The sequence below is a fragment of the Melanerpes formicivorus genome, unplaced genomic scaffold, assembly GCF_026170545.1.
Source record: "Melanerpes formicivorus ecotype bairdi unplaced genomic scaffold, bMelFor1.0.p_v2 SCAF_54, whole genome shotgun sequence".
Taxonomy (NCBI): domain Eukaryota; kingdom Metazoa; phylum Chordata; class Aves; order Piciformes; family Picidae; genus Melanerpes; species Melanerpes formicivorus.
Genome location: NW_027142406.1, coordinates 1,610,283 through 1,634,329, shown reverse-complemented (window position 1 = coordinate 1,634,329; position 24,047 = coordinate 1,610,283). Strand labels below are relative to the sequence as shown.

The 24,047-nt window shown below is 49.5% G+C and overlaps 1 protein-coding gene across 9 annotated transcripts in view; it reads left to right on the top strand.

Moving 5' to 3' along the window:
- Positions 1 to 875: 875 nt before the first annotated feature.
- Positions 876 to 24,047, top strand: part of LOC137452473 (potassium voltage-gated channel subfamily A member 5-like) — a 33,199-nt gene continuing 10,027 nt past the window's right edge. For 6 of the 9 annotated variants that reach the window (XM_068160900.1, XM_068160903.1, XM_068160901.1 and 3 more), the window contains exons 1-3: positions 876 to 5,819; positions 6,359 to 6,499; positions 15,262 to 15,394. In XM_068160900.1, the coding sequence (XP_068017001.1) occupies positions 1,108 to 3,108 (2,001 nt within the window). In that variant the 5' untranslated portion in view covers positions 876 to 1,107 and the 3' untranslated portion in view covers positions 3,109 to 5,819; positions 6,359 to 6,499; positions 15,262 to 15,394. Of the gene's footprint in view, positions 5,820 to 6,358; positions 6,500 to 15,261; positions 15,395 to 18,634; positions 18,772 to 24,047 lie in introns of all 9 variants that reach the window. The other 3 variants (XM_068160906.1, XM_068160905.1, XM_068160904.1) reach the window with 2 other exon arrangements.

Sequence of the window (24,047 nt, the reverse complement as noted above, 5' to 3'; positions counted from 1 at the left end):
GATCTTGAAGAGGATAGATGAGTTCATAGTTTGACTACAGAAAATAAGATCTCAGCATTGATTGTATTACTGAACTGTAACAGAAGTGGTTGTGTAAACCTGCTTCAATTTCATTTATCCAATAAAATGTGCATTTACTGAAATTTATCAGCCTGTTTGCAGAGGCTAAGGGGAAGGTAGCCTGGTAGAAATGTTGACTGCTGGCTTTGGAAGCACCTTTCGAAGCTGCACCAGTTCCAGGATAAACTGGGGGCGGGAGGGAGGAGAGCAAAGCAAAACAAAACCAAATACTCAATCCCTTTGTTCTCATTACACTGTTTGGGGGGGGGGGGAGGGGGAGGACACACACTACACAACCCAAGAGGCGCCAGGAATCCCCGCGGCTTCCGATTATGATTTTCAATATAGGTGAGTGGGGGTTTACAGCCACAGCTCTCCCTGCGCGCAATCCCTTTAAGCGAGTAATCCACGCGTGGGGGCTGCACCGTAATCCCCTGCTGATGCTGCTGCGGCAGCGATGGGGGAGTGTCCCGCACCCGACCGGGTGGAGAACGGTCCCTGCCCCCCCCCTTACTGGACGGTGCCTCCGGGGATGAGCCGTCCCTGGCACTCGGCTTCCCCCTTCTAGGGAGCCCCAGCCAGCCCCTGCCCCTCTCCCTGCCTCGGCGCGGCGATCCGGTGGCACCTGCGAGCATCCGCATCTGCCACCCCAATAGGCTCCCCAGGTGTGAGATCCGCTGTCCGGAGCGTGTCCCTGCCCCGCTGCGCAGCTCCCTCGGGGCCGGGGCGGGGGAGGGATGCGGTATCCCGATGCCCCGGTGAGGCTGCTGCTGGCGGCACAGGGGCGCGGAGGAGAAGGGATCCTCTTTGACGTCAAGCGACCATAATATAATGATCGCTCGTTCATATCCGGGTCCCCGGGAGGCTCCCCCGGGCCGCGCTCGGCTGCGCGCCTCCGCGGAGTAAGGCGGTAGGCGGGCAGGGCAAGGCAGGGCAGAGGGCAGGGCGGCCGCTCGGAGGTGGCCGGCGGCGGCGGCAGAGGCAGCGGGGCGGCGAGCGCAGCATGCCCGCCGCCTCAGACGCGACTGCCTCCTGCCGCCGCTGCCCATGGAGATCGCGTTGGTGACTCTGGAGAACGGCGGCGCCACGGCCATCGTGAGCGGCGAGGATGCCGCGGCCGGCGGCAGCGGCGGCAGCAGCGGCAGTAGCGACAGTAGCGGCAGCGTCCGAGCCCGGCGGAGGGGCGACTCGCTCCACATTGCGGACTCCGCCGGACCACGGGTGAGCGACGGCATGGAGGGCGTCCCGTCTTCATCGCCGCCGTCTTCTCCACCACCGGCAGACGAGGACCAGGACCGGGAGCAGCCACCACCGGCTCCCCGGGAAGGCGGCGAGAGGCGCGGCAGCTGCAGCGCGGGCAGCCCTAAGGACCAGGTGGCAGCGTGCGGAGTCCCCCAGCCGCCCCCTCAACAACCGCCGGCCCAGCTGCCGCCCCGACAACCGCCGCCCAAACCACCACCCCGCGCCCCGCGCCCCGCCGCGGTGCTGGACATGGGCCCTGCCGAGGAAGGGGGGCACCGCCGGGGCATGGCCATGGCGGCAGCAGGCGAGGAAGAGGATGAGGCGGCGGCGACAAACCGCGGTGCCATGCACCACCAGCGGGTCTTGATCAACATCTCCGGGCTGCGCTTCGAGACCCAGCTGGGCACCCTCAACCAGTTCCCTGACACGCTGCTGGGGGACCCAGACAAGCGCATGCGCTACTTCGACCCGCTCCGCAACGAGTACTTCTTCGACCGCAACCGGCCCAGCTTCGACGGCATCCTCTACTTCTACCAGTCCGGCGGCAAGCTCCGGCGACCTGTCAACGTCTCCATTGATGTGTTCACCGACGAGATCCGTTTCTATCAGTTGGGCGAGGAGGCCATGGAGCGCTTCCGGGAGGACGAGGGCTTCATCAAAGAGGAGGAGAAGCCCCTGCCCCGCAATGAGTTCCAGCGCCAGGTCTGGCTCATCTTCGAGTATCCTGAGAGCTCCAGTTCAGCCCGGGCCATCGCCATCGTCTCCGTGCTGGTCATCCTCATCTCTATCATCACCTTCTGCTTGGAGACCCTGCCGGAATTCAGGGACGAGAGGGAGATGCCCGTGCCCTTGCCCACACAAAGTGGAGGTTTGAATGGCACGGCCGGGAGCTCCGCACCCATGAAGCCACCCAGTAGCCTCGCTGACCCCTTCTTCATCATTGAGACCACCTGCGTGATCTGGTTCACCTTCGAGCTCCTCGTCCGCTTCTTCGCCTGCCCCAGCAAGCCCGAGTTCTCGCGCAACATCATGAACATCATTGACATTGTGGCCATCATCCCCTACTTCATCACCCTGGGCACCGAGCTGGCCCATGAGCAGCAGCAGCCCGGGGCTGGCAGTAGCAATGGGGGTGGGGGCCAGCAGCAAGCCATGTCCCTGGCCATCCTCAGAGTCATCCGCCTGGTCAGGGTCTTCAGGATCTTCAAGCTCTCCAGGCACTCCAAGGGGCTGCAGATCTTGGGACAGACTTTGAAAGCTAGCATGAGGGAGCTGGGCCTCCTCATCTTCTTCCTCTTCATTGGGGTGATCCTCTTCTCCAGTGCTGTTTACTTTGCTGAGGCAGATGACCCCGAGTCTCATTTCTCCAGCATCCCTGACGCTTTCTGGTGGGCAGTGGTGACCATGACCACCGTGGGCTACGGGGATATGCGACCTGTCACCGTGGGGGGCAAGATTGTGGGTTCCCTGTGTGCCATCGCAGGTGTGCTCACCATCGCCCTGCCTGTCCCTGTCATCGTGTCCAACTTCAACTACTTCTACCACCGAGAGACTGACCACGAAGAGCAAGCTATGCTCAAAGACGAGCACAGCAGCGCTCAGGGCAGCACAGCAGGCGGAGATGCAAAGAGAAAATCCAGTAGAAACTCTCTGAACAAATCTGTTGTGCACTTGGAAAACAGTGAGGGGCTCAACAATGACACCAGCTCCTTAGAGAAAGCCAATATCAAAGCGAAAAGTAACGTAGACCTCAGAAAATCCCTCTATGCTCTCTGCCTGGACACCAACAGGGAAACAGACTTGTAAGGGGAGGAGAGAGCTGGGGTTGAGAGATGCAGAGAGGATTTGCTGGTGTCAGAAACTTCCTACTAGAGTTATTATTTTGGTACCAGTTAGTTTTGGTTTGGGGTTTGGTCTGTCGTGTTTTAAGTCAGGCTGTATTTTATAAACCGATCACCGGCCTGAGCAGCCCTTCAGGAATTGGTGTTTTTATGTTCTCTTTTTGCTTTGTTTTGCTTCGGTTTGTTTTCCATGACACAAAGGGTCACCTATTTTTAAAATAGACTAAGAATAAGCCACGCTCCCTGATGCAGGAGCTGGTAAACTGTGACAGTGCAAAACCTAGTCTGTAGAAAACTTGGGTTAGCAAAGGGTTGTTGCTTTTCAACGGGTCCTTTGTAACCGGTTCGGTTGCTCCCAGGTTTAGTGTGAAAGAGCTGGGGGGTTGGGGAGGGATGTGTGTGTGGAGAATGAATGGATTTGGGGGGAGGGAAAAGTGTGTGTGTGTGTGAGGTTGAGATTCTTCTTCTTGTTTTGTGTACTGTAGTTTGGAAATGAAATCATTCTGACCTATTTGATACCTGTATTTATGGTTGGGAGGGGGGTGTCTTATTCCTGTGAAATACGCCATCAGTAAAGCACTTAGGAACATTAGCAGCTCAGCACTTTGAGACTTTTCCACTTGTGAGCAGTACTGATGCAGTTCTCTAGTATGTGAAGTGACTTTGGTGCTTTGAGTCCTGTAGCAGAGAGAACTTTGGTTTGTTGGCGATAGCTTAGGGTTTTTTTTCCCTGTGAGCCTTAAATGATGAACTCTTGTAGGTATTCTTCTTTAGCAATAGTTTTATCCATTCCTCCTTCCAAATCTCTAAGTAGTTCAGTCCTGTTTTTATTATCCTCGCTCAAAAAAACTCCAACAAACTATGTGAAGCTTTTCCTTGGTTTTGGACTTCCCCCCCCCCCCCCCGCCTTTTACAGTTAATGTATTTGAAGTTTTTTCTCCTTTTTCCCTTTATTTTCCCCCCACTTTTACAGTTAATGTATGTGAAGCTTTTTCTCCTTTCCCCCTTTATTTACCCCCCTCACTTTTCCAGTTAATGTATGTGAAGCTTTTTTCTCCCCCCTTTTTTCCCTCCACTTTTACACTTAATATATGTGAAGCTTTCTCTCCTTTCCCCCTTTATTTTCCCCCCACTTTTACAGTTAATGTATGTGAAGCTTTTTCTCCTTTCCCCCTTTGTTTCCCCCCCTCACTTTTACAGTTAATGTATGTGAAGCTTTTTTCTCCCCCCTTTTTTCCCTCCACTTTTACACTTAATATATGTGAAGCTTTCTCTCCTTTCCCCCTTTATTTCCCCCCCCACTTTTGCAATTAATGTATTTGTATTTGAAGCTTTTGCTCCTTTTCCACTTTATTTCCCCCCCACTTTTACAGTTAATATATTTGAAGCTTTTTCTCCTTTCCCCCTTTATTCCCCCCCCCACTTTTACAGCTAATGTCTGTGAACCTTTTTCTCTTTTCCCCCTTTATTTTCCCCCCACTTTTGCAGTTAATGTTATTTGAAGCTTTTTCTTCCTTTTCTCCTCTATTTTATTACAGTTAATGTATGTGGGGCTTTTCTCTTTTTCCCCCCTTTTTTTCTCCCCCCTTTTACAGTTAATATATGTGAAGCTTTCTCCTTTTCCCCTTTATTCCCCCTCCCCCACTTTTACAGTTACTATATCTGAAGCTTTCCCCCCCCCTCAAATAGTTCAATCCTTCGATCCTGTTCTTAATATCCTCACTCAAAAAACCCCAACCAAACAACTCTGTGAAGCTTTTTCTTGGTTTTGGCCTTTTTTTTTTCCTCCCCACTGTTACAGTTAATGTGTGTGAAGCCTTTTCTCCTTGTTTTGGGCCTCTTTTTATTTGCTCCCCACTTTAAAAGTTAATATATGTGAACCTTTTCCTTTTTTCCCCCCTTTTTTTTTTCCCCACTTTTACAGTTAAAGCATGTGAAGCTTTTTCTTTTCCTTTTGCCTTTTTTTTTCCTTTCCCCTCCCCACTTTTACAGTAAGCTTTTATCCCTTTTGAGACTGAAAGGAAAAAACCCCCACCAAGACGACGTCTGCTGTTGCTGGTTTCGATCCAAGTGCACAACAGATCAAAACTACGAGGGGGTAGATAAATACCCGAAGACAGTAAAATATATGAGTGCAATACCTGCAAAACTCTTTTTGTTGTACACTCCAGATTACTTTGGCATGTGTGTTGGGTCACCTTTATGCATCCATACCATCTCTTCACTGGTTTTAATTGTCAGAGACTGGAAACGGACGGCGCTTGAAAGAGTCTAAGCCGGCACGGCCGTGCTACGTAACTAACCGTTGTGTGGCTTATATCCTGGACTCAGACAAGGAAGCATCACCTTCTTATCAACACATCCTGTGTTGCTTTTATTTCCAAACAAACCTGTTGGTTTCTTTACCCCAGTGCTGTGGATTTTACAGTTCAGATGCTGTGGAGAGCTGAACGAACACATGTTCTTCCCCGTGATCACACGGCGCTGGACGGCTTAACAGTCAAGACCGACACAAAGTTGTTTCTTTAACTCAAAAGAGCTTTTTTCCTTGCAAAGGACATCTGTGGTTTCCCCTCAAATTGCTGTTTTATTGCTGAAGGATCTTTCATGCCTTTACTACGTTGGGTGGCACAGCAAGACTAGCAGAAAGAGAAGTCTTGATCGTCAGCGCTCAAGGTTTGTTTTTAACCAATTTCCTAATGCAATTTAGTGCTCAACCCAACTTCCAACACATTTTCTAGCACAATTTAGTGCTCAGCTTGAGTTAGAATTTATGCAAGCACCCCAAATATGTGTGTTGTGATCAATTTATATCAGCTTTGCAAAATAGAGGTTTGAATTCTGCCATCTGAACTCCAATACTGCTTTCCCCTCCCTTCCCATGCCATTTAAAGGTAATGGCTAAGTGCACAACGTTTTTCCTTAGTAAAACAGGCATGGTAAGTGCCAGGCCAGCAGCATTTTACATGGTTGGTATAAAAAACTCTCACACAGGGCTCAGGAGTGGTGGGGGAAGGAGGCTGGATCTGATAACAGAGAACAGGATCTTTGGTATTCCTTTTAGATGTTGCTCTCTTGGTTGATTTGCTTCTTAATTTAGGTAGGCAATGGTGCTGTAATATGCTGAGAAACTGTCTGCAATGACCCCAACAGACTGAAGTGCCCAGCCCAACTTGCTCTCCATACTCAGGCAGATCTCCTGTTTGCTTTTGCAGGAGTTTTTGCATCAAGGTGAAGAGCACAATTAGCCCCTGGGGGAGGCTGAATCTAAAATGAAACCGAGAAGTGGCATGATTGCCTGTTGCACATGCTGAGATCTAGATCATTGATAGACCTACAGTGAAGCTTTTGGTCAGGCAAGTTGTTTGATTTACTTCAGTGTTTAATTACCCCTAACTCCCTGCATGAGAACCAAACAATTCAGTGTCTTTCAGGATCAGATTTTGATTGTTTCTTCCTCTAACTGTTCCCCCCAGTTTCCTGACTGCTTTTCATTTCCATAATTCTCTTTTTCAGTTGCTCACTGTGCTGAATTAGACTGTCAGCTCCTCAGAGCAGGGGCAGTGTGTATATGAATCCCTTGTTTGATAGAGGAGCTCTGCGTATGGCCAGGACTTCACAGAATCACAGAATGTTAGGGGCTGGAATATCCATCTCCATTTCCTAACAGAACTGTTTGCAATGAGTGGAGTAATGCTGGTGTAGAAGTGGCATTGGTGAAAACAGATCAGGGCTATGGGAAGTGAGTTGAACTGATCTTAAAAGCCCATTGCTGGTAGAAAAAGAAAGCTTTGTCTTCTTCCTCTCCAATTTTCTTTCCTCCCATTGTGTGAAGTAGGTCTGTCCTTGTGCAAATACCTGTGCAGGTACTGCCAGCAGGAGCAGGGAAGTCATTCTGCCCCTGGACTCAGCACTGCTTAGGCCACACCTAGAGTCCTGTGTCCAGTTCTGGGCCCCTCAGTTTAGGAAATATGTTGAGCTGCTGGAAGGTGTCCAGAGAAGGGCAACAAAGGTGGGGAGGGGTTTGGAGCACAGCCCTGTGAGGAGAGGCTGAGGGAGCTGGGGTTGCTTAGCCTGGAGAAGAGGAGGCTCAGGGGAGACCTTCTTGCTGTCTACAATTCCCTGAAGGGAGGCTGAAGCCAGGTGGGGGTTGGTCTCTTCTCCCAGGCACCCAGCACCAGAACAAGAGGACACAGTCTCAAGCTGTGCCAGGGGAGGTTTAGGCTGGATGTGAGGAAGGTATTCTTGTCAGAAAGAGAGATTGGGCATTGGAATGTGCTGCCCAGGGAGGTGGTGGAGTCCCCATCACTGGAGATGTTTAGGAAGAGACTGTATGGGGTGCTTGGTGCCATGGTGTAGTTGATTAGATGGTGTTGGGTGATAGGTTGGATGCGATGATCTTGAAGGTCTCTTCCTACCTGGTCTGGTCTGGTCTGGTCTGGTCTGGTGTATTCTATTCTATTCTATTCTATTCTATTCTATTCTATTCTATTCTATTCTATTCTATTCTATTCTATTCCATTCCAGGAGCTGCTTGAGCTTACTAGTCTGGCAGAAAATGCAGTGTAGCAGCAGCCACAACCGCAAAGTAGACTTATTTTTTTTTCTGTCAAATTAGCTAAGTTGGTGATCCTCCCCCTCTACTCAGCTCTGCTGAGACCCCGCCTGGAGTACTGCCTCCAGTTCTGGAGCCCCTAGTACAAGAGCAATCTGGAGGTGCTGGAGGCTGTCCACAGAAGGGCCAGGAGGATGATCAGAGGGCTGGAGCTCCTCTCCTGTGAGGACAGACTGAGGCAGTTGGGGCTGTTCAGTCTGGAGAAGAGAAGGCTCCGAGGAGACCTTATTGTGGCCTTCCAGTATCTGAAGGGGGCTCCAAGAAGGCTGGGGAGGGACTGCTCAGGATCTCAGGTAGTGATAGGACTGGGGGGAATGGAATGAAGCTGGAGGTGGGGAGATTCAGGCTGGATGTGAGGAGGAAGTTCTTCACCATGAGAGTGGTGAAGCCCTGGAATGGGTTGTCCAGGGAGGTGGTTGGGGCACCATCCCTGGAGGTGTTTAAGTCCAGGCTGGATGAGGCTCTGGCCAGGCTGATGTAGTGTGGGGTGTCCCTGGCCATGGCAGGGGGGTTGGAACTAGATGATCCTTGTGGTCCCTTCCAACCCTGACTGATACCATGATACTATGATAAGTGCCAGAGCCAATGTTCAGGAAGGGTTGGAGCATGTCAGTGGTGGGGGGAAGAGAGGAAGCAGGGAGGAGTGAAATCCTCACCCTTTGGTGTCACTTAGATCGTCATAACTGCTTGTTGAACTCAGATTGGTGCTTGCAGAAATACTCCAGGACATGGTCTTGCAAGGTGCCTTCAACTTTCAACTGGAATCCAGTTTGTAAAGCTGGGCTCTGGATTCCAGCAGATGTGAGCCTCCTAAAACTGAATGAAGAATTTATCCCAATCAAGATCAAGCTCTGTGAGAGCAAAGTGTCCTAATTACTGCACAGGGTTTGATGCAAGCTTGTCAAATCATTCCTTCACCTTCACTTTGAACATGCTAGGTTTTTCCATAGTGAAGCCAAGAGGACTTTCCACTAAAAGCAAACCAGTTCTTCTTAAAATATGGTTAAAAATGTTTGTCTGGCCTGGCTTCCTAAATGATTGTCAAGAACAGTTCAGGCAAGCGAAGCTTTGACACCTTCTGTACAAGGATGCATAATTTCTTGCTGCTTATGAGGCAGTAAAGACTTTGCCTTCTAGTGAGAGAGGTTGCTGCCAGGTACTGAGTAATGCAAGCAGAAACATGGTTAGATCCCAATTCTGCGAAGCACTTAGTGTGAACTCAGCTTTAAGCCCATCAGGTAGTTTAGATGCACTGATCTTTGAGATTGTTGCTTAAAAAGGCCAATGCCATTCTGGGGTGTATTTGAAGGGTTGTGGTTGGTAGACTGAGAGAGGTTCTCCTCCCTCTCTACTCTGCCCTGCTGAGGCTGCATCTGGAATCTTGTGTCCAGTTCTGGGCCCCTCCGTTCAAGAAAGACCTCAGGGAGCTGCTTGAAAGAGTCTAGCTCAGAGCCACAAAAAATGATTAAGGAGAGACTGGGGGAGCTGAGGCTCTTTAGCTTGGAGAAGAGGAGACTAAGGGCTGACCTTATTCATGTTTAGAAAGGTGTAAAGGGTGAGTGCCAAGAGGCTGGAGCCAGGCTGTGCTGAGTGGTGCCCAGTGAATGAACAAGGGGCAGTGGTGGAAGCTGAGACATAGGAAGTTCCATGGAAACATGAGGAAACATTTTTTTCCTGTGAGGGTGACAGAACCCTGGAGCAGGCTGCCCAGGGATATTGTGTAGTCTCCCTCCCTGGAGATGTTCAAGACCTGCCTGGATGAGTTCCTGTGTGATCTGCTCTAGGTGCTCCTGCTCTGGTAGGGGGGCTGGACTGGATGGTCTTTCAAGGTCCCTTCCAGCCCTTAACATTGTGTGATTCTGTGAAATGAACTGCACACCCTGCTGAAACCTTGGAGCCATCAGTTCCCCTTGGACTTTGGTGCAAGTATTTGGGTCCGTGGTGCAATTTGTTAACCAGAATATAAGTGGTGCTGCAGGACACTGTGAGCAGAATGCAAGATTTTTGCTACAGGCAGAGTGCCTGTTCCTGCAGCAGTCTTCTGGACATGATCAGTTGCAAAGTCAGTACTAGGGCTGTCTGTGTGAAGAGTTGCAACTTTGGCCTGGGTGTGAGTGTAATTGCACTTTCCAGTGGTGAGAGCCTGCTTTTGCTGTAATTGATTTTGGTATCAAGAAGCATACAGAATACAGAATTAAGCAGGTTGGAAAAGACCTTTGAGATCAAGTCCAACCTATCATCCAACACCATCTAATCAACTAAACCATGGCACCAAGTGCCTCATATAGTCTCTTCCAGTGATGGTGACTCCACCACCTCCCTGGGCAGCACATTCCAATGGCCAATCTCTCTTTCTACGAAGAACTTCTTCCTAATATCCAGCCTGGTGGATATCCAGCCCCTGGTGCAGCTTGAGACTGTGTCCTTTTGTTCTGGTGCTGGTTGCCTAGGAGAAGAGGCCAACCCCCACCTGGCGACAGCCTCCCTTCAGGTAGTTGTAGATGGCAATAGGGTCTCCCCTGAGCCTCCTCTTCTCCAGGCTAAGCAACCCCAGCTCCCTCAGCCTCTCCTCACAGGGCTGTGCTCCAAACCCCTCTCCAGCTTTGTTACCCTTCTCTGGATACGTTTGAACATCTCAACATCTTTCTTGAATTGAGTGGCCCAGAACTGGACACAGGGACAGGAATCTTCATTGAGTTCAGTAGGCAGCCTGTATCTGTACCTGACCCAAGCAATGCAGAAGTCTCACAACATGCCCATGCAAGTTTCTGCTGCTTAAGAATAGGAGAGAGAGGGAGAGACCCGAGTTGCTCTTGAGCAAGCTCCTGTAAGCGTGAAATAGGAAGAGGGTTTAGACTATGAATGCCAATTCTGTGCTCATTAAAAGAAGGAAGGCTCTCATAAGATTATTGATCTTATGTTAGCTGACCTGGAATGAAAAGCAAGCTGAAAAAACCTGTTTGGAATATCAAAAGCCACGAGAACATCAGAGCTTAATGAACAGCAAATCCAAAACCCCCAAAGCCCAGCCCAGCTCTTTTAACTAGAGGCTCCATCACAGCAGATTTCTCACCCCACACATGCCTATATGCCACAGTTAATGGCTTGTGGTGGTTTTTTTTTGGTGGGGGACAGTGTGTCCTGAAATGCATTGCCCTTCCATCCCATCCATCTTGAGGCATGCTGCAGTGAGTATTCTTTTTGGGTCACCAGTAATGCAAGTTTAGTTTGCTTAGCTTGGCCCCAAGGGGACTCTGCTTTCCCATTTAACTTTGCCATCATTCTAAAGAATGTTAAACCAGTGGCTTGCAGTTACATAACCCCATTCATCTTCTAGGGCCTTGCCAAACAATAGCACAATGGTTTTCTATTTACAAACACCTTAAAGGAAAGGCTGTGGAAGGACAGACCGAGCCTTTGGCTTGGCCAGCAGCACTCTGTGCTGAGTTAGGAACTGGCTGGAGGCTGAGCCCAGAGAGTGGTGGTGAATGGTGCCACAGCCAGCTGGCAGCCAGGCACCAGTGGTGTCCCCCAGGGATCAGTGCTGGGTCCTGTGCTCTTTAACATCTTTATTGATGATCTGGATGAGGGTATTGAGTCCACCATCAGTAAGTTTGCTGATGACACCAAGCTGGGGGCAGGAGTTGATCTGCTTGGAGAGTAGGAGAGCTCTGCAGAGGGACCTTGACAGGCTGCACAGATGGGCAGAGTCCAAGGGCATGAGACTGAACACATCCAAGTGCCAGGTTCTGCACATTGGCCACAACAACCCCATGCAGTGCTACAGGCTGGGGTCAGAGTGGATGGAGAGCTCACAAACAGAGAGGGACCTGGGGGTGCTGGTTGATAGTAGGCTGAACATGAGCCAGCAGTGTGCCCGGGTGGCCCAGAAGGCCAATGGCATCCTGGCCTGCATCAGGAACAGTGTGGCCAGCAGGAGCAGGGAAGTCATTGTGCCCCTGAACTCAGCACTGGTTCGGCCACACCTTGAGTCCTGTGTCCAGTTCTGGGCTCCTCAGTTCAGGAAAGATGTTGAGTTGCTGGAAGGTGTCCAGAGAAGGGCAACAAAGCTGGGGAGGGGTCTGGAGCACAGCCCTGTGAGGAGAGGCTGAGGGAGCTGGGGTTGCTTAGCCTGGAGAAGAGGAGGCTCAGGGGAGACCTTCTTGCTGTCTACAACTCCCTGAAGGGAGGTTGTAGCCAATTGGGGGTTGGTCTCTTCTCCCAGGCAACCAGCACCAGAACAAGAGGACACAGTTTCAAGCTGTGCCAGGGGAGGTTTAGGCTAGGTGTTAGGAAGAAATTCTTCCCAGAAAGAGAGATTGCCCATTGGAATGTGCTGCCCAGGGAGGTGGTGGAGTCACCATCACTGGAGGTGTTTAGGAGGAGACTGGATGGGGTGCTTGGTGCCATGGTTTAGTTGATTAGATGGTGTTGGGTGATAGGTTGGACTTGGTGATCTCAAAGGTCTCTTCCAACCTGGTTAATTCTATTCTATTTTTCAGGGTGGGAGAGGGCTGGGAGAGGCACAAAATAATGAGTGGCCTTGGCTGGTCTGGGATATCTCAAATGTGAGGTCTCAGGGATGGAGGAAAGGCTGGAGGGAGATCAGCCTGTGGTGTTCTTTCTGGTCTCTTGCATGGCTCTTGAAGGCTCTGCAGGCAAGGCCTGTATGCCAGCATCTGTGCACCGTGCCCCATCTGGTGGGGTCACTGAACATGGCATCAGAATTAGTGCTGCTTTAAGCAGCATGAGCTAATCCCTGGGTTTTGTGCTCTTTTGGGGGAAAAAATTAGACTCTGTAAGGAGAAAATGACACTTCTTCTGGCTGCTCCCTGGCCTCTTGTGCTGCAGACATCACTGCTCTGGTGATGGTGGTGGTGGTAATGAGGGCTTCTGTTGGAGATTTTTAGAGTGGAAATAGTCCATTAAAGAATGGAATGGAATGGAATGGAATGGAATGGAATGGAATGGAATGGAATAGAATAGAATAGAATAGAATAGAATAGAATAGAATAGAATAGAACAGAACCAGGGTTTGGGTTTGGGTTTGTGTTGGGTAATTTTTGTCACTTTCTTGCTGAGTGCATTAACTGCTCCCTGGTCCTCATGGGTAAATTTCTTGCTCTTGCCTGTATTTGAGACCTAAGGGTGCTGATACTCTTCAGTGGACCTGCATCATGCTGTCTGACATCAGTGTGTTAAATCACAGTAGGAATAAGCACTGAAATTCTCCACCAACTACCTGTGTGTCCATTGGCCAGAATACCTCCAGTATTTGTATGATGAAATAGTGTGAAAGATATGGGTAGAGTATCATTACAATCTTATGAAAGAAGATTTCTCTTAACTGGGAATGGGTGGGGGAAGGGTTGAGAAGTTGTGAAGCTCCATAACTTCTTTGAAGAGACAGAACAGCATTCAGCACAGAATTTATGTTGCTTGTGTTACAACTGATGCAGGAAAGCACCTTGCTAAAGAAGCCCACTTGAATGGAAATCTTTGTGAGGTAAGGTCTCCCCCGAGCCTCCTCTTCTCCAGAAGAGGAGCAGAAGCTCAGGGTTGTAGAAATGAAACCTTTAGAATATTAGAATAAACCAAACCAGGTTGGAAGAGACCTTCAAGATCATTGTGTCCAACCCATCAACCAATCCAACCCACCCAAACAGCTAACCCATGGCACCAAGCACCCCATCAAGTCTCCTTCTGAACACCTCCAATGACGGCAACTCCACCACCTCCCCGGGCAGCACATCCCAATGGGCAATCACTCTCTCTGTATAGAACTTCTTCCTAACATCCAACCTGAACCTCCCCTGGTGCAGCCTGAAACTGTGTCCTCTTGTTCTGGTACTGGCTGCCTGGGAGAAGAGACCATCATCTGCCTGTCTACAACCTCCCTTCAGGTAGTTGTAGAGAGTGATAAGGTCTCCCCTGAGCCTCCTCTTCTCCAGGCTAAGCAACCCCAGCTCCCTCAGCCTCTCCTCACAGGGCTGTGCCCCAAACCCCTCCCCACCTTTGTTGCCCTTCTCTGGACTCGTTCCAGCAAGTCAACCTCCTTCCTAAACTGAGGAGCCCAGAACTGGACACAGGATTCAAGGTGTGGCCTAACCAGTGCAGTGTACAGGGCAGAATGACCTCCCTGCTCCTGCTGGCCACACTGTTCCTGATGCAGGCCAGGATGCCATTGGCCCTCTTGGCTGCCTGGGCACACTGCAGGCTCATGTTCAGCCTACTATCAACCAGTACCCCCAGGTCCCTCTCTGCCTGGCTGCTCTCCAGCCACTCTGACCCCAGCCTGTAGCTCTGCATGGGGTTGCTGTGGCCAATGTGCAGAACCCAGCACTTGGATGTGTTAAATCTCATGCTGTTGGACTCTGCCCATCTGTGCAGCCTGCCGAGGTCTCTCTGCAGAGCAATTCCACCCTCCAGCAGATCAACTCCTGCCCCCAGCTTGGTGTCATCAGCAAATTTACTGATGATAGACTCAATGCCCTCATCCAGATCATCAATAAAGATGCTAAAGAGCACAGGGCCCAGCACTGATCCTTGGGGCACACCACTAGTGCCTGGCTGCCAGCTGGATGTGGCACCATTCACCACCACTCTCTGGAAGGCCTGGGAACCGCACATTTAAAACTGGAATTTGCACTGTGTCTTGCTAGTGGAAGGTGGAGTAGGTTCTGTTCTTAACAAGCTGGGTATTCCACTGAGGAGGAGACAAGAATTCTCACAGACATCCTGACTGCATCTGTATTAGAAAATTAAATCTCCCCAGGACCATTGTCTGGCGCTGAGGCCAACTGGCATACAGCACATGCCTGTGCTCATACTCTCAGTCTCTCCCTCTAAAATAAGGTGGCTGGAGGCAGACAGCCTAATAGGCTCAGTTCCTGGCTTGTGCTCACTCCCAGATTGTGCCTAGGAAGTAGCTTGGAGGGAGCTCTGATACAGCCCTTAAAAGTGTGACCAGACTTTTAACAGCATCGTTGATTGTGATTAATTGTCTGGGAACATTCCCTCAAACTATTTGACTGACTAGTGCAGATATTGATCACTTTCACACTCAGAGCTGAGACATTATGCCCTGCTTTGATGTTCCATGGCATCTTAGAATCCATAGAATGGTCTGGGTTGGAAGGGACCTCCAAAGGTCATCCAGTCCACCCCCCTCTGCAGTCAGCAGGGGCATCCTCAACTGGATCAGGTTGCCCAGAGCCCTGTCCAGCCTCACCTTGAGTATCTCCAGGGATGCCCTCAGGCAATTTCTTGGGAGTATTGTAAAAGCTTTGCACATTGCCCTTAGTGGTAATTTCTTCCTTTAAACAGTAATTATTCTCTACTCATTCAGCAGAATTATTTCTGAAGAAACCTGTTCTCATCCAGTTCTGCTTCCCCCTGAGCTCAGGCATACTTCTGTGTGCAGCAGCATCTCATGATCTTACACTTAACACAGGCTTTCTCTTAATGACTCAGTTTCCTCCCCTTGTCTTCCTTTTCTGACAGGAGCTGTCATCCTTCAGGAGTGGGAGGACAAGATTTCTGATTACTGAAGACTTGTCTTATGGTGGCAAACATTCTGGACAAGAGAATTTTCTGGCTGAGAAATTTCTGCTGTGGAGATGTTTTCCTCCAGCAGGTTAGTGGGCAGATGGGTTAGTGTGGGGGTCATGTCTTAGGTGACCATAGCAAAGACCACCAGAATTGGGGGTCTGGAATAGAATAGAATAGAGTAGAGTAGAATAGCATAGAATAGCATAGGATAGGATAGAATTAACCAGGTTGGAAGAGACCTTTGAGATCATCAAGTCCAACCTATCACCCAACACCATCTAATCAACTAAACCATGGCACCAAGCACCCCAGCCAGTCTCTTCCTAAACACCTCCAGTGATGGTGACTCCACCACCTCCCTGGGCAGCACATTCCAATGGCCAATCACTGAGAGGCTGAGGGAGCTGCGGTTGCTTAGCCTGGAGAAGAGGAAGCTCAGAGGAGACCTTCTTGCTCTCTACAGCTCCCTGAAGGGAGGTTGTAGCCAGGCGGGGGTTGGTCTCTTCTCCCAGGCAGCCAGCACCAGAACAAGAGGACACAGTTTCAAGCTGCACCAGGGGAGGTTTAGGCTGGATGCTGAGGAACACCACATGGAAAGCCTGATGACACTTCTTATGTCAAGGCATTTCTTTTTAATGTCTGTTTCAACTACAAATAAGGTTAAAAGCTTTGTTTAGATGAGTTATGTTTTTGTATTTATGTGTTATTCAATATTCAATGTTTGGATACAAGATAAATACCTAAAATGTCCATGGGAAAGACATTGAGATGTGCAAGAAAGCAAAAGTATAATCCACAAGCCAAATACATCTTGGAGGTAAGTGAACAAAATTGCCATTGGAGCCTTTCTGTTAATTTTCCTTAGAGAGAGAAGTAAAGTCCTGAGAAGCTGCAAGTCCAGAGGAGGGACACAAAGATGATCCAAGGGCTGGAACCCCATCTGCCATGAGGATAGGTTGAGCATGATGGGGTTGTTCAGCCTGGGGAAGGGAAGACTCTAGGGGGAACTTAGAGTTGCCTTCCAATACCTGAAAGGGTCCTACAAGAAGGCTGCAGAGGGACTTTTCATCAAGGTGTCTAGAGACAGGGCAAGGGGGAATGGTTTGAAGCTGAGGCAGATCAGGGTTAGAGTGGATCTTAGGAAGAAGTTCTTCAGTGTGTGGATGATGAGGCTCTGGAATAGGCTGCCCAGGGTGGTTGTGGATGCCTCTTCCCTGGGGGTGTTGAAGGCCAGGCTGGATGAGGCTTTGAGCAGCCGAGTCTAGTTGAGAGGTGTCCCTGCTCATGGTGGGGAGGCTGGAGGAAGTGATCTCTAAGGTCCCTTCCAACCTAGGCCATTCTGTGATTCTGTGATTATTGCAGCATTAATGGCCAGCAATATATATATATATATATAAATATATTTAGAACTATATTTATATGAATATGCATTTAAAATATTTCAGGAGCACATCCTACTCTCTGATCACTCTGTAAGCATGGATTAATCCTAGTTCCATTCCAGGAACCCTACTCAAATAGCCTTGAGGGCTGCAGTCATGTCCTTTGTTTTGTTTGGGTCTTGACAGACCTAATTAAATAGAGATCTCTCTTGCAGTGCTAGCTGGCACACACTGTGAGGAGAAGGGAGTGTGGAGACAATACTGCTTGGTAATCAAGCTCAGCTTGCAAAGTGACAGCATGGCAAGCCTTGGTCATCTTCACTGGTTGCTCATACAAAGCAGGTGATGTTGAGATGTGTGTGAAGGTCCCAGATTTGGAAGAGAAAATAACCAGAGACTGATGACTGAAAAAAAAGACTCAAGCCAAAATGCAGAGAAGGGCCACGAGGATGATCAGAGGGCTGGAGCTCCTCTCCTATGAGGACAGACTGAGGGAGTTGGAGCTGCTCAGTCTGGAGAAGAGAAGGCTCTGAGGAGATCTTCTTGTGGCCTTCCAGTATCTGAAGGGGGCTACAAGAAAGCTGGGGAGGGACTTTTGAGGGTGTCAGGGAGTGATAGGACTAGGGGAAATGGAACAAAACCAGAAATGGGTAGATTCAGATTGGATGTTAGGAAGAAGTTGTTCCCCATGAGGGTGGTGAGACACTGGCACAGGTTGCCCAGGGAGGTGGTGGAAGCCTCATCCCTGGAGGTTTTTAAGGCCAGGCTGGATGTGGCTGTGAGCAACCTGCTGTAGTGTGAGGTGTCCCTTGCCTATGGTAGGGGCATGGAACTGGCTGATCCTTAAGGTCCCTTCCAACCGTGACAATCCTGTGATTCTTTCCATGGAACCTCTTCCACAGTCAGAGTCAGTGTTGGTTTGCATTCTAGGGCTGCAGAGCAAGCATGGCTCTTAAGGCCCTGTTTGGGATTTTCTTTCATTTTTTTTTTGTTGCTGCTGTTGTGTAACAACCCCAAACACACAGGAATCAGCCCTAAATAACAATCTCACATACTCCACTTCTCAGCCCTGAGAGAATCAGGGCTCAACAGGAGCTCTCAGTGTGCACTTGCAGCCCAGAAAGCCAATCAGATCCTGGGCTGCAGCAGGAGAAGTGTGGCCAGCAGGGCAAGGGCGGTGATCCTCCCCCTCTGCTCAGCTCTGCTGAGACCCCACCTGGAGTCCTGCCTCCAGTTCTGGAGCCCCTATGACAAGAGGGATCTGGAGGTGCTGGAAGGTGTCCAGAGAAGGGCCACGAGGATGAGCAGAGGGCTGGATCTGCTCTCCTATGAGGACAGACTGAAGGAGTTGGGGCTGTTCAGTCTGGAGAAGAGAAGGCTCCCAGGTGACCTCATTGTGGCCTTCCAGTATCTGAAGGGGGCTACAGGAAGGCTGGGGAGGGACTGCTCAGGATCTCAGGCAGTGATAGGACTAAGGGGAATGGAATGAAGCTGGAGGTGGGGAGATTCAGGCTGGAGGTGAAGAGGAAGTTCTTCCCCATGAGAGTGGTGAAGCCCTGGAATGGGTTGTCCAGGGAGGTGGTTTGGGTCCCATCCCTGGAGGTGTTTAAGTCCAGGTTGGATGAGGCTCTGGCCAGGCTGATCTAGTGTGAGGAGTCCCTGGCCATGGCAGGGGGGTTGGAACTGGATGATCCTTGTGGTCCCTTCCAACCCTGACTGATACTGTGATTCTATACTCTACTTCTCAGCCCTGAAGGCCACACTGCTGCCTTGTCTGATGTTCTAATGGAATTAACCGTGGAGGGAAACTCCCACTGTAAAATCCCCTCCTGCTCCTTGCAACAGTGCTCAGAGGCAGGAGCCAGTGTAGCATGCTTTGCATTTGTTTTCCTTTTTAGAAGGGGCTTCCATTTTGGCTTTTTATTTTTACTTCATTTTTCCAGGGCTAATGCACATCTGCTGTCAGGCTTCCCAGATGAGAATGGTTAGGCTGCTGCTGACATTTTAAGAAATATGTTTGAATGGAAAAAATATCCTGGGAGTGCTGCCAGTGGCTGATTCTGTAGTGTTTTGGTCTCTGGTAAGTAGGAAACATGGTCCAGGTACCTTTACTGAAAAGAAGCCTAACTCCTCAAGTGCCTCTACTCAGGTAGATGAGCACTGGTTAGGCCACACCTTCAGTCCTGGGTCCAGCTCTGGGCCCATCAATTTAAGAAGGACATTGAGTCTCTTGAAGGTGTCCAGGAAAGTACAACAAAGCTGGGGAGGGGTCTGGAGCACAGCCCTGTGAGGAGAGCTGAGGGAGCTGGGGTTGCTTAGCCTGGAGAAGAGGAGGCTCAGGGGAGACCTTCTTGCTCTCTACAACTACCTGAAGGGAGGTTGTAGCCAGGTGGGGGTTGGTCTCTTCTCCCAGGCAACCAGCACCAGAAGAAGAGGACACAGTCTCAAGCTGTGCCAGGGGAAGTTTAGGCTGGAGGTGAGGAGAAAGTTCTGCACAGAAAGAGTAATTGGAATGTGCTGCCCAGGGAGGTGGTGGAGTCAGCATCCCTGGAGGTGTTCAAGAAAGGATTGGATGTGGCACTTGGAGCCATGGTTTAGTTGTCAGGAGATGTTAGGTGTTAGGCAATAGGTTGGACTTGATGATCTCTGAGGTCTTTTCCAACCTGCTTGATTCTGTGAGGTGTGTGCCATTCTGAATTTAAGGAAAGGACAGGAATGAATTCCAGTAGGCTGTGACTCATTCAGGGAATATTCAATTCCCATTTCTGCCCAGATGACAAATGGGCAATTAGCAGCTTTCCCAGAGGGAGAAGTAACTATGGGGGGGAAAAAAATGGGTTTTCAAGGTTAAACTGTGAGGATAACAAATAAAGTGGTTCAGACAAATCCCTTGCCTGATTTGTGGCAGCTCCTTCCAGTTTGGTGCTGACATGTCTGGGATGAAACAGTGTAGAGCTGAGCTGCTTTGCAGTGAATCGAGTCTGCAGCTTTCCATTTCACAGCAAGATGGTGGAACTTGGAGGGTGAATGCAGCTGGTTGATCACAGAATTATTGAGGCTGGAACAGACCTCTGAGATCATCAAGCCCAGCCTGTGACCTAACACCACCACAGCAACTACAGCATGCACAGAAGAGACCAGCCTTCACACACATACTAGCCTGTGACTGCAGGGGTCCTCACCCCTTCTGAACTAACATGGTCTGAGCCCTCTGTTCCTGCTGCTGCTGTTTCTTAGCATCACTGCTCAACGGGGTTTGTGTTGGGTCACCTCCAGCCACATTACTGCGGTGTTGGAGGTTTTCTACTGTAAACTGTAAGAGATATATTGGCCAGGGAATAAGAACTTGATTCTCTCTGTCCAGAAGAAATAGATTCACAGAATTATTGAGGCTGGAATAGACCTCTGAGGTCATCAAGTCCAGCCTGTGACCTAGCACCACCACATCGACCAGACCATGGCACAAAGTGCCACATCCAACCTTGCCTTCAACACCTCCAGGGATGGCAACTCCACCACCTCTCTGGGCAGTCCATTCCAGTGTCTAATTCCCCTTTCCATCAGGAAGTGCTTCCTAACATCCAACCTAAACCTGCCCTGGCAGAGCTTCAGGCCATGCCCTCTTGTCTACTCACAAGATGCCTGACAGAAGAGACTGACCCACACCTTAATACACCTTCCCTTCAGGTAGTTATACAGTGTGATAAGGTCCCCCCTGAGTCTCCTCTTCTCCAGGCTGAACACCCCAGCTCCCTCAAGCCTCCCCTCATCAGACTTCCCTTCCAGTCCCTTCCCCAGTCTGGTTGCTCTCTTCTGCTCCAGCTCCTCAAGATCTTTCTTCATTAATGGTGCTGTGAAGGTCAACAATTTTGCTTGGCTCTGCAGAATGCTCATTTTAGCTCTTCAGTATGCTGATTTTAACTGCCCCATCAGAGCAAATGTCTTGTTATCAGAGAGCAGGCTTTCACAAAGCACAGGTGAAATGCTGCTCTCCTTTGAAAAGCAGCAGACCAGCCTGAGTGAACAGGAGGTTGGAAGGGGGTTAAAGCAGTACAGGATGTGCTCTAAGGGTGCAGGATCAGCGCTCACTGAGAACAGATGGGCTATGTATATCCAGGGCTACAGCCACCTCCCGCTGAGTTGCTGGCTCTGTTGAGTTTGGATCTCAGTAGGAGGCTGGAGCTGGTGCTTTTCACCGAGGGAAACCAGTGCTCGGTGAGCGGCAGGGCCTTCGGCTCCAGCTGATCTCAGTGCTGAGCCCAGTCTGCTGACACCCAGGGTCTTGACTGTGTGAGAAGCACAGTCTGCTGAGTTGCTCTGTGGGTCAGTGCCCAAGAGGAGCAGCGGCTCTCCTTGCACTTCAGTGGGCAAATCACATGCAGCAGTCCCTCTGCTCTCCCCGGTGAGTGAATGGCATCCTGCTTGCTTTGCACACCTCCCAGCGTTCTCCCAATGCTACCTCTCTTTTACAAAGTCAGCAGGATCACTGAACATTAAGGGTTGGAAGGGACTTGAGAGTAAAGCACAAATGGTTTCAGTCTCTAGCAGTGTCCTTCCTAATAGTCAGCACCTGCAGGAGAATAGAATAGAATAGAATAGAATAGAATAGAATAGAATAGAGTAGAATAGAATTAGAATAGAATAGAATAGAATAGAATAGAATAGAATAGAATAGAATAGAATAGAATAGAATAGAATAGAATAGAATAGAATAGAATAGAATAGAATAGAATAGAATAGAATAGAATAGAATTAACCAGGTTGGAAGAGACCTTTGAGATCATCCAGTCCAACCTATCACCCAACACCATCTAATCAACTCAACCATGGCACCAAGCACCCCATCCAGTCTCTTTTTAAACACCTCGCACTAGATCAGGTTGCTCACAGCCACATCCAGCCAGGCCTTAGAAGCCTCCAGGGATGGGGCTTCCACCACCTGCCTGGGCAACCTGTTCCAGTGTCCCACCACTGGAATCTCTCCAAGGGATTGTCTACAATTATCTTTATTTTCCTTTATACACCCAGTAGTGATTTATCTGCATTTCACTACTTTTCTGCTCAAGATCTGTGAAAAAACTTTTAAGGCATAGCCTAAAACCATCACAATCAGCCCTGAAGTGGTCATGCAGTTGGACTGGGTGATCCTTGCAGTTCCTTTCTGTGTCCAGTTCTGGACTCCTCAGTTTAGGAAGGATGTTGAGCTGCTGGAAGGTGTCCAGAGAAGGGCAACAAAGCTGGGGAGGGGTCTGGAGCGCAGCCCTGTGAGGAGAGGCTGAGGGAGCTGGGGTTGCTTAGCCTGGAAGAGAGGAGGCTCAGGGGAGACCTTCTTGCTCTCTACAACTACCTGAAGGGAGGTTGTAGCCAGGTGGGGATTGGTCTCTTCTCCCAGGCACCCAGCACCAGAACAATAGGACACAGTCTCAAGCTGTGCCAGGGGAGGTTTAGGCTGGATGTTAGGAAGAAATTCTTCCCAGAGAGATTTGCCTTGGGAATGTGCTGCCCAGGGAGGTGGTGGAGTCACCATCCCTGGAGGTGTTTAGGAAGAGACTGGATGGGGTGCTTGGTGCCATGGTTTAGTTGATTAGATGGTGTTGGGTGATAGGTTGGACTTGATGATCTCAAAGGTCTTTTCCAACCTGGTCTATTCCATTCCATTCCATTCCATTCCATTCCATTCCATTCCATTCCATTCCATTCCATTCCATTCCATTCCATTCCAATTTCCAACTGAAAGCATTTCTGCTTTTCTGTATCCTAACTGTATGGGTCACCCTGGAGGCAAGGCAGTTAGTCAGGACTGGTTCACACACACAGACTGATCTGCGTGGAAATCAGAAGATGTTTGGTCCACTGCCATTGTTAAGCAAGGCTGCAGCACGTTGTCATCAGCGTAGTGATGGATTCATTGTGAAACCTGGGAGAGTCTCACCAGGCTGAACACCAGCAACATTTCCAACTTTATGCTCTCCAAAGCATACTGTATCTATAACAAGGCAGAAGTAACCAGGAAGAGCCCCACATGTGAAGCTGGCGTTTTACATTAACTTTCAAGTCTGACTCATGGCTGCTGAATACTCAGCCTAGCCTGTTCTGCCCAAAAGCAGACATACTTTGCATTAAAAATCACTGCAGAAGGGCTGCAGGGGAGGGACAGAGACCCAAACACAGTATCACAGAATCACAGAATCGTAGAATCATAGAATCATAGAATGGTGTGGGTTGAGAGGGACCTCCAAAGGTCACCTAGTCCACCCCCCTCTGCAGTCTAGCAGGGATATCCTCAACTAAATCTGGTTGCCCAGAGCCCTGTTGAGCCTCACCTTGAATATCTCCAGGACTGGGGCTTCAGACACCTCCCTGAGCAGCTTGTTTCAGTGTTCCAGCACCCTCATAGTAAAGAAGCTGTTCCTAACACCCAATCTAAATCTGCTCTTCTCTCATTTCAAACCATTGCCCCTCATCCTGTTGCAAGCAGTCTCTCTCCATCCTTCTTGGAGGTCCCCTTCAGATACTGGGAGGCCTCTATTAGGTCTCCCCAGAGCCATCTCTTCTCCAGGTTGAACAACCTCAGCTCCCTCAGCCTGTATTCACAGCAGACAAGCCTAGTAGCTAGTGAAGACTTCCAGGTTCTAAGAAAATCTTCAGCAAAAGCTTTGTGGATGATTTTCTTTCCCTTTATGTTCTTTTTCCCTCTGCAAAAGAAATGTAACAGTCTGCTATAAAACAAACAGACCATTTTCTCTGGATCATTTTGAAGTAGTCTGCTAGAGCAGTCAAAGGATGGCATGCAGGCAGTGAATGTGAAATCATTTTGCATGAGGAGATTTCATAAAGCTTTCCCAAAAGCTACCTACCAGTTATTAACTCACATTTGGGGACCATCTGCCTAGCAGCTTTTCAACTGAATGCTCTAAGCAGACAGGCTGAAAAGCAAGGAATGTCTTACAAAGGAATACCTCACAAAAGCATATTTCCCAGGAAATAAAAGGCAAATCCCCAAAGCCTTGAATTTTACCTTTTGTTATCTTTATAAGTGATAAATCATAAGGTATTTAGGAGCAGAAGTGCATCTGGGGCACTGCCACCAACATATGCACGTTCTGAAAATCATCTTGTGTTGTCTTGTGCAGAATTTGGATCTGGCTTGGTGCAGTTTTGTCTGGGGAAAATGCAGTGCATGTAGCAGGGACATGGCTGTGGTGCTTGAGACTTTATTAGCAGGGGGGCCATGAAGATGGTGAGAGGGCTGGAGAGCCTCCCCTGTGCAGACAGCCTAAGAGAGTTGGGGCTGTTCATCCTGGAGGAAAGAAGGCTCTGGGAGACCTTAGAGCAGCCTTCCAGTACCTGAAGGGA